This window comes from Narcine bancroftii, chromosome 13 (assembly GCF_036971445.1).
Source record: "Narcine bancroftii isolate sNarBan1 chromosome 13, sNarBan1.hap1, whole genome shotgun sequence".
NCBI classification, from domain to species: domain Eukaryota; kingdom Metazoa; phylum Chordata; class Chondrichthyes; order Torpediniformes; family Narcinidae; genus Narcine; species Narcine bancroftii.
This window is the reverse complement of record NC_091481.1, coordinates 69938705-69951310: the sequence shown is the minus strand read 5'-3', so window position 1 is coordinate 69951310 and position 12606 is coordinate 69938705. Positions and strand designations below refer to the sequence as shown.

Here is a 12606-nt window from a genome sequence, read left to right as displayed (position 1 = left end):
CTCCAAATAGAAGGTTGACGTGATGATGGACGGTAGCCTTGCCCACTTCAGTTTTCTCAAGAAGTAGTCATTGTTGAGCCTTACTGACAGCTGAGATGTGTGTTCATGATAGACCCATACAGCACAAAAATTTACCTTTTCCGATCACCTTGTCATCCAGAAAGAGGTAAAGGTGTCACAAGACTCATGCTACCAGGTTCAGGAACAGCTACTACCTCTCCACCATCAGACTCAACAACTTGATCAGGAACTCATTTAAGGACTCGACTTTTGCACTTTAATGATTTTTTTCCATCTCTATTGCACATTCAGTTTGTTTACATTTTTTTGTTTGCATGTGCACATAGTGTACAATTTTCTGCACTGCCAATAAGTGGTAATTCTGTCTGGCCCACAGGAAATAGAATCTTAGGGTTCTATGTGATGTCATGTATGTACTCTGACAATAAATCTGGAAAAAAAACCTCCCCTCAGTACCTGGAAAGACTAGATTGTGTTTCTTTCCCCACAGCGCCCTTGCGTTGGCTGACCAAGCCTCAGAGTGTCCCTCAGCACGTACTCCTGAAGCCAGGATTGTGCCAGTCAGCAAATCTTTCCTGGAGACAACACAGTAATGGCATTGTGAAGAAAGCATATCATCACCTCTACTCAGGAGTTTGTGGAGGTTTGGTATGATATAAACCCTGGCAAACTTTTACCGATGTATGGTGGAAAGAGTGCTGACTGGCTGCATCATGGTCTGGAATGGGGATGCCACACGCCCAAGCATAAAGCCCTGCAGAAGGTAGTGGACACAGCCGGGGATATCACAGGCAAAACCATCCAGTAAGTGGTAATTCTGCCTGGCCCAAAGGAAAAAGAACCATGATGCAGCCAGTCAGCACACTTTCCACCATTCATCGGTAAAAATCTGGCAGTGCATGAGACCATGGACAGACATGTCAGCAACTGGGGTGTAGCCAGGTTCTACAGTTAGGGGGAGCGAGCACATTAAAAAAGGTGCCACAGTGCATACCAAATAATTTTAAATTTATTATACATTTTTATTTTGTATTTAACATCAAAACACAAGGATGATGCAGTTTTAAAGGAAGTACATAAGTGTTTTTTGTATTTAAAATCAAAGCATAATAAAAACATGTTTTATTTAATTATTTTACATTTTAAACATAAAATGAAAACAAAACAGCAATATGAAAAATGTATGAAGTAACTACAACAGCCATTTTTGTCTAGGCTTCATTCTAGCAAAATTATCTATTACTCCATTATAATCTACCTCAGTAGCCAACTGTCTTTCAATGAAGACCAAAGCTAACCCAGACAATCTATCCTCGCCCATTGTAGAATGAAGGTACAATTATGTGTTTGAGCCGGCTAAAGGATCGTTCCGCAACTGTGCTAGTTATGGGCAAAGTCAGAAAAATGCGGTATAATGTGTGGACGAGTTAGGATAAATGGAACACGTCATTGGCGATCATGAATATTAATGCATTGTTGATGGTCAGTTTCTCAACACCTGAATTTGCCTTCCTCCTTGTGCTCATTATCCATTTGTACATCTTTAAATGAAATAAACTCTTGTACGATTTCAGTTTAAATGTCAATGATATCTGAGTACGTGTCTGCTAAAAATTCTGATTCGTTCACATTATCTGCGTTGTCAAAATCCTTTGATCTAAACCACTAAATTTGGAAGCCACATTTTTAAAATGCTCAGATCTTTCACTTATGCCATTTAAAATAGAATCTATAGAATGTAAGATTACTAAGTAAGATTCAACTATGAATTTCTTTGGGCCATCAAGTATTCCTTCATTCTCTGCCATTTTTTTCATGGAATCTTTTTTATGTTCTCTGTGCTGCTTATATTCTGTATTAAAATCACACTTTTGAGCCAACTTGGTTGCTTCATTCTCAATCTGCTTGAATTGAGATTCAGGCTCATTTTGTCTGTTTTTCATATCTTTTCAAAAAGCTGAATCAAATGAGAGGCTGTTAGCAGATCTAGACTATTTTTCTGTAAATATAAAAGATAAATTGAAAGCCTTGTCTGCCACTTCACTTCAGAATATAAGAACAACTAAGAATTTCTAAGTACTGTTTAGGAGTACAGTTTTTTTAATCGCACAATCCAGAATTCTTTGCAGAGCAACTACTAGTGCAGGTAAATTCTGCAAGTCTGCCTCTACTGTTAACTTTCTGGATGGTAAACTGCCAGAAAAAAAAGGTATAGACATTTTCTAGAGTTTGAAAAAACTTGGTTTGAATATTGGAGCAGACTGCATCAATTAGAACCATTTAAATTGCATGCACAGCAATGTGTAAAGAGTACATTTGGAGTGATTTCCCTCATTTTTGTTTGGAGACCAGATATTTCGCCTGACGTGGTGCTTGCTCCATTGTAAGACTGACCGCAACACAGTTATTGACAGCCCTAAGTTTTTGATTGCTGGAAGAAGAATGTTGAAAAATTACCTTGCTCCAGGTAATTCACTGAATAGTATAAATTGTTCCACTGCATCACCGCTTACTGTTACATAATCGCAAAGATGAAGAAAATTGATCAGTTCTACCAGTATCAATAGTAGAGTCAACAATTATTGCAAAGTACTTAGCCACCTTGATTTCAGCTATTATCACATTGGCAACCCACTAAATAGGCTTGTGAATGACCCGTGTTGAAATAGCAGGAGGGTCGTTGATACTGGACCATGAACATTACACTTAAATCATATCATTTCATGACATTTCAATCTCTGAAATTTTGACAATTCTTTTACTTGATTTGCAACTTCTTTCATCTTTCTGTCCCATTCAGATAATCTTCTTCTTCGTGTTTTTCTCTATGGAATTCCTTATCAGAAAAAAAAATCTATGGCTACAGTACCAAAAGTCAAGGGAATGATAATTGCACCCATGGTAGGAGAGCAGGGGTGCCAAAGTATTTCGGCTTGCAAACAACACAACATTAACTATAATTTGATGTCCTCTCCACTCTTCCAACATTATAATGTTTTTATTGCACATCCACCTTTTATCACCAACTTATCATAATTTTGAAAGCCAAGGAGAAAGTCTAATACCTTCAGAGCTATTCCTCCCAACCATGCTCGACATTTCTACAAACCCTTAGAATATTAGCTCTATTATATTTACAAAGGTGTAGCTGGCCCATGATCAAGTAACAGCACAGACGGGTAAATTTGCAGTTTTACACATCAAATTTCCCGACAACAAAAATATGTTTTTCCGATAGGTTTTACAATTCTAGGTCACTTTGTCTAAGGCATTTTCGGCAGAAATACTCGTTTTCAAGTTGTAACCAGTTTTATATACGAGCACCCATAAAAGTTATAATGGTCAGTAGCCTACTACTAAACGATCGGAAATTCTATGAAGCAATTATACGTTTGTTTATGCCACAACAGACAGTACTTTATCAGCGTGTGACAAGAATATTATAAAATATTGATTTTGGGCAATATTGCTTTGGTTTATCAACAAACGAGTTGTGTAAACGCAAAATATTTCATGACCTATTTATAGTACAAATAGTGGTATTCTACATTCAATAATTTCACATTTCAGTAATAGTGTCATTATGTATGCAACTTACATATATCTGGGGGTGCGACTTGTGACATGAAAAAGATGAAGTTCCATGGGACCATCCAGCGTCAGAGAAGAGGTGGTAGCGTCACGGTTTGTTTTGGTTCCCCAGATGCCAGCCGCCACCAGCGCATCACAGGAGACTGAGCACGCAGTTCGAAACACTGGAAGGTTGATTGATTAAAACAATGAATCCAGAAAGTTCTTCCAAGGCCATGCAATAAAAAAAAATTAATAATAAAATAATGAGGTTCGACTTTTATTGCGCAAGGGAACTAAAGAATTTAAAAATTGTTGAAGAATATACTTTAGCTATGCCACTGGTCAGCAAGGGAATGGGATGAAGAATTGAAATGTGTAGTCACTGGGAGATCCACGCTATTGCGGTGGACAGAGCCAAAGTGCTCAACAAAGTGATCTTCCAGTCTGCATCCAGTCTCTTCAAGGTAGAGGAGATCACAGTGGGAGCATTGGATGCAGATTACCCCTGCAGATTCACAAGTGAAATATTGGAAGGACAATCACCCAGCTCCTCCCGCCACCCTGACAGGCCGACTCCTCCACTCCCACCTCCTATGAATCGGCATGACTACCTTATCAGCCTGCTCCCCCCCCCCTCACGATGCCTCCCTCCACAAAATTAACCCATTCCCCCCAACATCTTCTCTTCCCACCTCAAAACAACAAATTTTGTGACGTTTACAAAATTTTGATTCTGTTGAAGGATGTGGAAGCTATGGAGAGGGTGCAGAGGAGATTTACCAGGATATTGCCTGGACTGGAAAAAAGTCTTGAGGCAAGATTAGCAGAGCTAGGACTTTTCTTTTTGGAGTGCTGAATGAAGAGAGGAGAGTTAATCGAGGTTTTCAAGATTATGAGAGGGTGGATAGCCAGCACCTTTTTCCCAGGGCAGGAATACCAAACACCAGAGGACATCTGTGAATAATAATCAGAATCCGTATCAGAATTTATTGTCATGAATAAGTCATGAAGTTCGGTGTTATGTGGCAGCATCACAGTGCAAACATTCATATAACCATCTTACATTATTGTAAATAAAAAAAAGTGCATAAAAAGTGAGGCAGTCTTTGGTTCACTGATCATTCAGGAATCTGATGGCAGAGGGGTACAAGCCATCCTTGTGCCATTGAGTGCTTGTCTTTAGGCTCCTGTACCTTTTCTCCGATGGTAGCAGAGTGAAGAGGGCATGGCCTGGGTGGTGGGGGTCTTTGAAGAGAGGCTGCTTTTTTAATACACCACCTCATGTAGACGTCCTGATGAGAGTGAAGTCTGGTGCCTGTTATGTCCCAGGCTGGATTCATAACTGTGAGATGAGTAAAACTGATATAAAAATATGAAGATGAGGAAACTAGTATAGATATATGTGTAATGAATAAAGCCAGTATGAATAGGATAAGAATAGATATTAGAATGTAGGAAGTAAAGTTAGTCTGAATAAGATAAGGGTCTTCTAGCCTTTTAGACAGAATCAGGAAGTTCAACAGTATGAATAAGATAAGGATAGATAATAGATAATAGAATGTAGGAAGAAGTAAAGTTAGTCTGAATAAGATAAGGGTCTTCTAGCCTTAGACAGAATTAGCAAGTTCTGCATGTAAGAAGTTAGTCAGCCCTGAGAATCAGCCCTGAGAGTCAGGAAGGTGAAGGACAATGACATGATGGGACACCGACAGGATAACCCCTGGTCCTCCAAGTTCACAGAAACAGCACGTAGGCAGACAGGATTGCCTAATGCCAAACTCATCCAGGAGGCAGAAGAATGTAAGGGGGAGGGTACTTCTATACTGAAATAAACTGTATAAAAGTTGGGTGAGCCCCAGTGTGTGTGTGTATTCCCAGGGTAAGGGGAAGCACCCAACTTTGCATTGTTGTATAATAAATGTTCTTTCTTCTCAATTTTTGTCTCGAGCAATTTCTGTGAAGGTACTTCTGTTTCTAACAATAACCCTCTGGAGTTTTCTCTTTCCCTGAGAGTTGGAACCTCCGTGATGCAACCCGGCCAGAAAGCTGCTTCCATCCCATGGGAGGTAAGTTTAGAGGAGACATCAGGGGTGATTTTTTTAAGCAATAAGAGTTGTGGGTGACTAGAATGTCCTACCATGGGTGGTGGTGGTGGGACAAATAAGATTACGGGGTAGGGAAAATTTAGTACTTTATTTGGTCGGAATATTTTGGTCAGCACAACATTGAGGGCTGAAGGGCCTGTCGTGTGCTGCATATGTTCGGGGCTCCAGCATCTCGGAGTTTTTAAGATTTAGTAAATCTGCATTCAGCAAAGAGGTGGGCAATCATCTCCACTTCCCCCATGTTGGTCGGAGGGTGATCCCTCTGGTGATCCATTCCCCTCAAGATTTTACCTCAGCTTCCATCCTCTCTGCACCGACGCGACTCCAGTTGTCCGCCAGACAGCTTCGGCCTACGTCACTTCCGCTCCAGCGTCGCGCCATCGCTTTTCCTTGACGGACGGCGGCGCCCGACCAATCGTCGGCCGGCCTCGAACCCGAGGCCAATGGGAGTCCGAGGAGGTGGGGCGGGCGAGCGGTTTTGGCGCGAAGCGGGGTGCCGCCGAATGAGTCGGTTCCGTGATGTCGGGCTTCGATGATGCCGGCGTGTTCTACAGCGACAGCTTCGGGCCCGAGCCGCAGGCCGACGACGGCCAGCTCCGGCGCTCGCAGCTCAAGAAGCGGCTGCGGGACTTCCTGCGGCAGTACCGAGTGGGCAGCGACCGGTCCGGCTTCACCTTCAAATACAGGTCGGTGCCGGCGGCCCGGGCAGGGAGGTGGGAGATTCAAGGGGTTCTCGGTCGGCCGCTTTCCACCCCCCCAACCCACATCAATCGGCTTCCCCCCCACCTCCACCCCTCGACCCCCCTCCCCTCAAATCAGCCGGCTCTTTCCCCCCCACTATCAGCCGGTCTCCCATCCCTCTTCCTCCTCCGGCTCTCTCTGCTTCCTACCCCGTCAATGCCCAACCCCCCCCCCGTAGGCTGGCCCTTCCCTCCCCTCCCTCAACGCCCCCACCCAATCGCCCGGCTGCTCCCTTCCCCCGTTCAAACCCCCTCCGCAGGTCAGCCGGCTCGCAATCCCCCACCCCTCCCCCTCAATCCCACCCCCTCCCAAACCCCACACCTCACCCACATCAGCTGGATCTCGCCCTCCTCCCCTCAATCCCCACACACACACCTCCCTGGCTCTTCCCCCCCCCCAAATCAGATGGCTCTCCCTCTTTCCCCCCCCCCAAGATTAACTCTCCCTCTCCCCGTCTTGAAACAGCCAGCTCTACTATCATATTAACCACCCCTATCACTTCCCCAATCATTGCTGCTTCTTGTCCACATCCTTGATCAGCTGATTTTCCCCCCCAACAACATGCCTCACTCCATAATTATTCCCACGGCATGATTGCTGTAGCGGTTTGCACCAAGCCATTGCAGCACCATTGATCGCGACTGGAGTTTGACACTTGCGCTATCTGTAAGGAGTTTGTATGTTCTTCCTGTGTTTGTTTGGGTTTTCCCCTTGGTTTCCTCCTACCATTCAAAATGTACCAGGGGTGCAGGTTAATTGGGTGTAAATTGCCCTGTTACTGTGTTGCATGTCTAAATTTATAATTAACTCATTCCCCATCATCCTCTCTTGCGCCCCTTTCAACTCTTGTCCTTTATCATCTTGAATTGCTTCCCCACCCCACATATGGATGATCTCCGTGCAATACAACAGTCATTTAAAGATGAGAATGAGGGAGTTGAAAGGAATATTTAGCTGCCAGAAAACACGACATGGCATGTCTACCGACTGGGGGAGTAAAATCAATCGCTCTGAATACTTAAAACAGTTCTTCCCTGGCTGAAATTTGTGTTTGTGGTCCTGGAATAATTATGTAGGAGAGGAGTATTGCAGTCTTACTGTTTTGACTAGAGTCCAGATGCTTACATTTCCCTCTACTCCAACATGCAGGGATGAACTCAAACGCCATTACAACCTGGGTGAATATTGGATCGAGGTGTCACTGGAGGACCTGAGCAGTTTTGATGAGGATCTGGCCGATACCCTGCTGAAGCAGCCATCTGAACACCTGCCACTGGTAAACTTCAGGCACATCATACATGACACAGGAGTGCTGGGAGTCTAGTGTGTCCAAAGCTTTTTTGTGCTATTTGACACGATCAGATCTCTTGCTGTAAAAGGGAGAGATTCAGTCATCCAATGGTTGTACAATCCAGTATGAAACAGGGCAATTTGAGAAGAATGAATGTGTAGAAAAGGATTGGACATTGTTTAAGGTTATTGGTTTCCATTGGACTAGACCCAAATACAGTAAAACCCCAGCACCTATGGGGATTGGTAGATGCCGGATCAGTGAATTTGCCGGTTGCTTGAAACTACCGTTTGCTTGAATTCTGGATAACGGGGATTATACTGAAGGAGTTGGTACAGAAATCTTTTTTCTCACTTGTGATGGTCAGTAATTAGACTGAGGTTTTATCACCTGGAACATAGAAAGGTGTGACACTCAGAGCTGGTCAGCCCATTGTTCCAGGCCAGGCTCTGCAAATGTTTCTCTTTTCATTTTCATTTCAGATTTGTCATCAGAGTACATATATGGCGACATGGTTAGTCTAGCACACACATGTCAAACTCTGGCCCGCGATATAATTATATTTAGCCCGCAAGATCATTTCAAAAATGTATTAGAGGTGGTCCGCCCTGCAGCGAGAGCCGATGCTGTTTTTTGGTAATGTCACCCCCACCATCCTCCCCCTTCATTGCACATCCTTCCCCATTGTAACACGAGAAATTGTAACACGAGAAGTCTGTCGATGTCATCAGCCGGCAAGCCAGTTGGAAGGCTCCCCGCACAACCAGTCACTTCTCCCACCTGTCGAGCGGTGCGGCGGATGGGCAAGCGCCTGTGATTTCCTGTCGGCGCGACGGGCATGGCAGGCTGCGCACAGTCCCCGGGCAGCGCGAGCCCCGCGCGACTGGCACCGGACGGCCCTTCCACAGCGCGAGCGCACTTCTCCCGGTCGCCACGGCCTTCAGCGCTTGCACCCGCGCGGACCCCAGGGACGGCTGGTTCGGCCCTGCACGTGAAGAGAGTGAAGGTTGATTGGCAGCGCGCTTGGCCTGATTGGGTGGGTAAGCAGGGGTGGGCAGAGGGTGTAGGTGAGGAGTAATGGGCAGGGGAAGTTATGGTGGTGCGAGGGGCAGTTAGAGGGAGGGATGAGTAGAAGGAGGGGTGGATAGAGAAGAGGTAAAAGGGGAGGGGCAGGGCGAGTAGGGGAGGGGTGATTAGAGGGTGAGAGACGGGTAGAGGGAGGAACAGGTTGAGGGGAGAGGCAGTAGAGGGGCGTGTATAGGATGAGGTGGGTAGAGGCAGAGCGAGTGGAGTGAGGGGTGAGTTGAGGTTGGGTAAAGGACTGGTCAGGTAGAGGGATGGTGGGTCGAGGGTAAATAGAGGCCTAGAGCCTGAGGAGTGAGCAGGAAATGCTGAGTCCTGATGCAGGCCAAAATGGACACAGCCTGTGAATGCTGACTACATCTCCACAGGGACCAAATAGGTTTCCCTCAGGTCAAGCAAAGGGTGAACTTGAGCTACCTACTCCTGACCTGTAACATTATCCTCCTAAAGTTATATCCTAAAGTTTAACATTACATTTGTTGAAAGAAGAGAAAACATGCAGATGTTATTGAAAATTTTCAATAAATATTTAGTTCGGCCCTCGACTTAGTCCAAGTTTTTAATTTTGGCCCTCCATGAATTTGAGTTCGACACCCCTGGTCTAGCAGTTAGTGGAATGCTGTTACACTGTCAGTGATAGGGGAGGAAAAACCCAACACCCAACCCCAACCAACCAATTTTCCCTTGCAACCGCTGCAATCGTGTCTGCCTGTCCCGCATCGGACTGGTCAGCCACAAACGAGCCTGCAGCTGACGTGGACTTTTTACCCCCTCCATAAATCTTCGTCCGCGAAGCCAAGCCAAAGAAAAGATAGGGACTGGAGTTTGAATTCCATGCTGTTTGTAATGAGTTTGTACATTCTCCCTGTTTCTGCGTGGGTTTTCCCTGGGTGCTTCGGTTTCTTCTCACCTTTAAAAGCATACTGGGGGTTGCAGGTCATTTGGGTGTAATTAAGAGGCACGGGCTCGTGGGCCAAAAGGCCCTGTTACTGTGCTGTATGCCTAAAATTAAGAATTTAAATGACATCACATAGAACCCTGAGATTCTTTTTCCTACGGGCAAGGCACTTAATGGCAGTGCAAAAAAAAGCGCTACTCAATGTACACCTGAAAACACAAAGAAATGTAAATTATGCAATTTTGAGAGAAAAAATATCAATGAAGTGCACAAGAAAGAATCCTTAAATTAGTTCAGATTGAGTTTGTTGTTGAGGAGTCTGTTGGTGGTGGGGTAAGCAGCTGTTCCTGAACTTGGTGGGTATGGTAGCAATGAGAACTGAGCATGTGCTGGATGGTGTGAATATTTGATGATTGCTGCCACTCTCTGACAGCAGTGTTCCCTGCAGATGTTCTCAATGGTGGCAACGTCCTGGTCTCTATCCATGATCTTTTGCAGGGCCTTACTACACTCAGGGGTATTGGTGTCTGTGATGTAGCCAATAACACCATACAACTGTAGAAATTTGCCAGAGTCTTTTGATATCATACCACACCTCCGCGAACTCTTGAGGAAGTAGAGGCGCTAACATTCTTTCTTCACAATGCCATTTAAAATTGCATTTAATTCTTCTGCCACCTCCCTTTCAGATTTGGAGCTTCAGTTTAAACAATCTGCTTCAGAGTTTTCATCTACTGCCACAATTGAATGTGCCCTTTGACCAGTAGCCCTTCTGCCACTGGAAACAATTTCTCAACATTATTTAAGTCCTTGCCTCTCTTCAATCTTGTCATGAGAGCATCCCACGAGATAATCCTTGCAGCATCTGAAAGGAACTAATTGTGTTAGATAAGCCACTGGCCTCCTATGCCAGGGATTGTGGATTCGAGGGGTGTTGATGGGGAGTTCCTAAATAATATCTTTCATTGTCTGCGATTAGTTTTGCACTTAAAAATGCTGTTGCAGCCAGCTGAAAAGGTAGACATGAGTATCCCGTGGTCTCCTCTCATGTTCCAAAGGTTAGTTACAGCTGTAAATCGAAGTGAAGTGTGTGGGAGTAAATTGGTTACAGGGACGTAAGTGGGACAAGTGGATTACGGTTTACCCTGGTGAGGCCCACCATCTGCTGGAATTTCATGGCTGTGTTTTGCTTCCATTTTTCCTGTAGCTGGAAGAGGCAGCGCAGGACGTGGCAGATGAGGTGACCCGTCCACGCCCAGCAGGTGAGGAGATCCTGCAGGAGATCCAGGTCATGCTGCGTTCGGATGCCAATTGTGCCAGCATTCGCAGCTTGAAGGTAACTCGAGGGCTCCTCTTCTCCCCCCCCCCCCCAATTTTTTTTATTCAAGCAGCTACCTCATTTTCAAGATTCCCGATAAAGGGCTTGAGCCCGAAAAATGGACTGCTTTTTGCTTCCTATGGATGCTGTGTGACCCCAGTTTCTGGTGTTCTGTGCTGGCTGGTCCACTGCTCCCCTGGAGTCTCCAATGCCTCATGGTCCACTGTCCAATGCAGGCACTGCCATCTTGTGCACAGACCAAGAAAAACAGTGGGATCCTTTAACAGACCACTTAAACCCTGTCGGTATTAGAATTGGGTGGTAAGGGCCCTCCATAGTAGGACTGTGTCCACACCACCATTGTGTTTGTTGCAAAAGTAACCAACACAACGTTAAACAAGGAAATTTGCAGATGATGGATTGTAGTGTAATGCACAAAAGTGAGGTTGATCATCCTGTGAAGGACATCAGTAGACTATCAATTTTGAATACTTTTGAAGTTTTCAGATTATTAATCAAATTTAAATTCCACACTTGAGTTATTGACATTTGAATATGTCTCTAAATTGTGAATGCCCATGGGTTTGGTTTGGTAACTTAACAGCTGCCTGACTACCACATCTTTTATAACTATTCTTTAGTATAGAATGGATAAAATAGCTAATGTAGTAACTATCCAGTGCAGATAATGCTATGGATCTGTAAGAACAGAGAGAAGAAGCAAAGACTCCCAAGATGCCACTGTGACATGGATGTTAGTGAGGATGTGACTCCATTACCAAAATCAGATCAATATGGCCCACGAGGTTAAATTTTACGAAAGGAGTTCAACGCTTCATCTAACAGGTCCTGACTGGAGCGAAGCCTGGCTTAGAATTGTACTTCTTTTCAAAATAAGCCTTAGAAGTAGTAAGCTAAATGTTTTGAGTTGGATGTGGTTAAATTGTCTCTTAAAGGGAAGATTTATCAAATGCAGCAAACAAACGGATTAACCTGTTCTGTCTTGCACCTTCAGTCAGACCAGATGTCTCGGTTGGTGAAGGTCCCAGGAATTGTGATCTCAGCAAGCACTGTGCGAGCCAAGGCCACCAGGATTGTCATAGAGTGTCGTGGCTGCCGCAACGTTGTGAGCAACATTGCTGTCCGGCCCGGCCTGGAAGGATATGCTTTGCCTCGTAAATGCAACACGTGAGTGTGATGCCAGTGGTGAGAGACCAGGGTGTGTAGACTGCATTAGGGAACAATATCTGTTACTGATGTGTTCTGTGAATGATAGAACAGAGGTGTACTTGTGGAACTGGTGCCTATATGCTTTGGAATTATGGTAAATGTGGGAAATTAGTGTCGTTACAGTGGCTCAGCTTTGGGTTTATTGTGCAAGAAAGGGTTGGTACGAACTGATTAATGCTTGGCATTTCGTTTGGCAAATCCTTGTGCTGGATTGATATAACGCAGTACAAGTTGTTCACCTGATAGCCATGAGCTTCCTAGCAGCTCTCAACATCCATCATTGTATCCTCTTGCCTCATAATGTACAGGAAGGTGTGCGCAGATTTGTTTAGTGAGTAATTGCTAT

The 12606-nt window shown here is 44.7% G+C and overlaps 2 protein-coding genes across 4 annotated transcripts in view; one reads left to right on the top strand and one right to left on the bottom strand.

The window, feature by feature from the left end:
* Nucleotides 1-862: 862 nt before the first annotated feature.
* On the bottom strand, nt 863-12167 carry LOC138748058 (uncharacterized). Its single transcript, XM_069907754.1, has 8 exons — nt 12052-12167; nt 11329-11485; nt 10857-11006; nt 10144-10267; nt 5991-6373; nt 4375-4548; nt 3620-3776; nt 863-2857 (listed from the first exon to the last, which is right to left on the bottom strand). The coding sequence occupies exons 1-7, from the start codon at nt 12165-12167 to the stop codon at nt 3681-3683; spliced, it is 1200 nt and encodes a 399-aa protein (XP_069763855.1). The 3' UTR covers nt 863-2857; nt 3620-3680.
* mcm5 (minichromosome maintenance complex component 5) overlaps nt 6129-12606 on the top strand; it is a 37078-nt gene continuing 30600 nt past the window's right edge. For 2 of the 3 annotated variants that reach the window (XM_069909954.1, XM_069909953.1), the window contains exons 1-4: nt 6132-6385; nt 7590-7716; nt 10920-11048; nt 12046-12218. In XM_069909954.1, coding sequence (XP_069766055.1) covers nt 6219-6385; nt 7590-7716; nt 10920-11048; nt 12046-12218 — 596 coding nt within the window. In that variant the 5' untranslated portion in view covers nt 6132-6218. Of the gene's footprint in view, nt 6386-7589; nt 7717-10919; nt 11049-12045; nt 12219-12606 lie in introns of all 3 variants that reach the window. The other variant, XM_069909955.1, reaches the window with a different exon arrangement.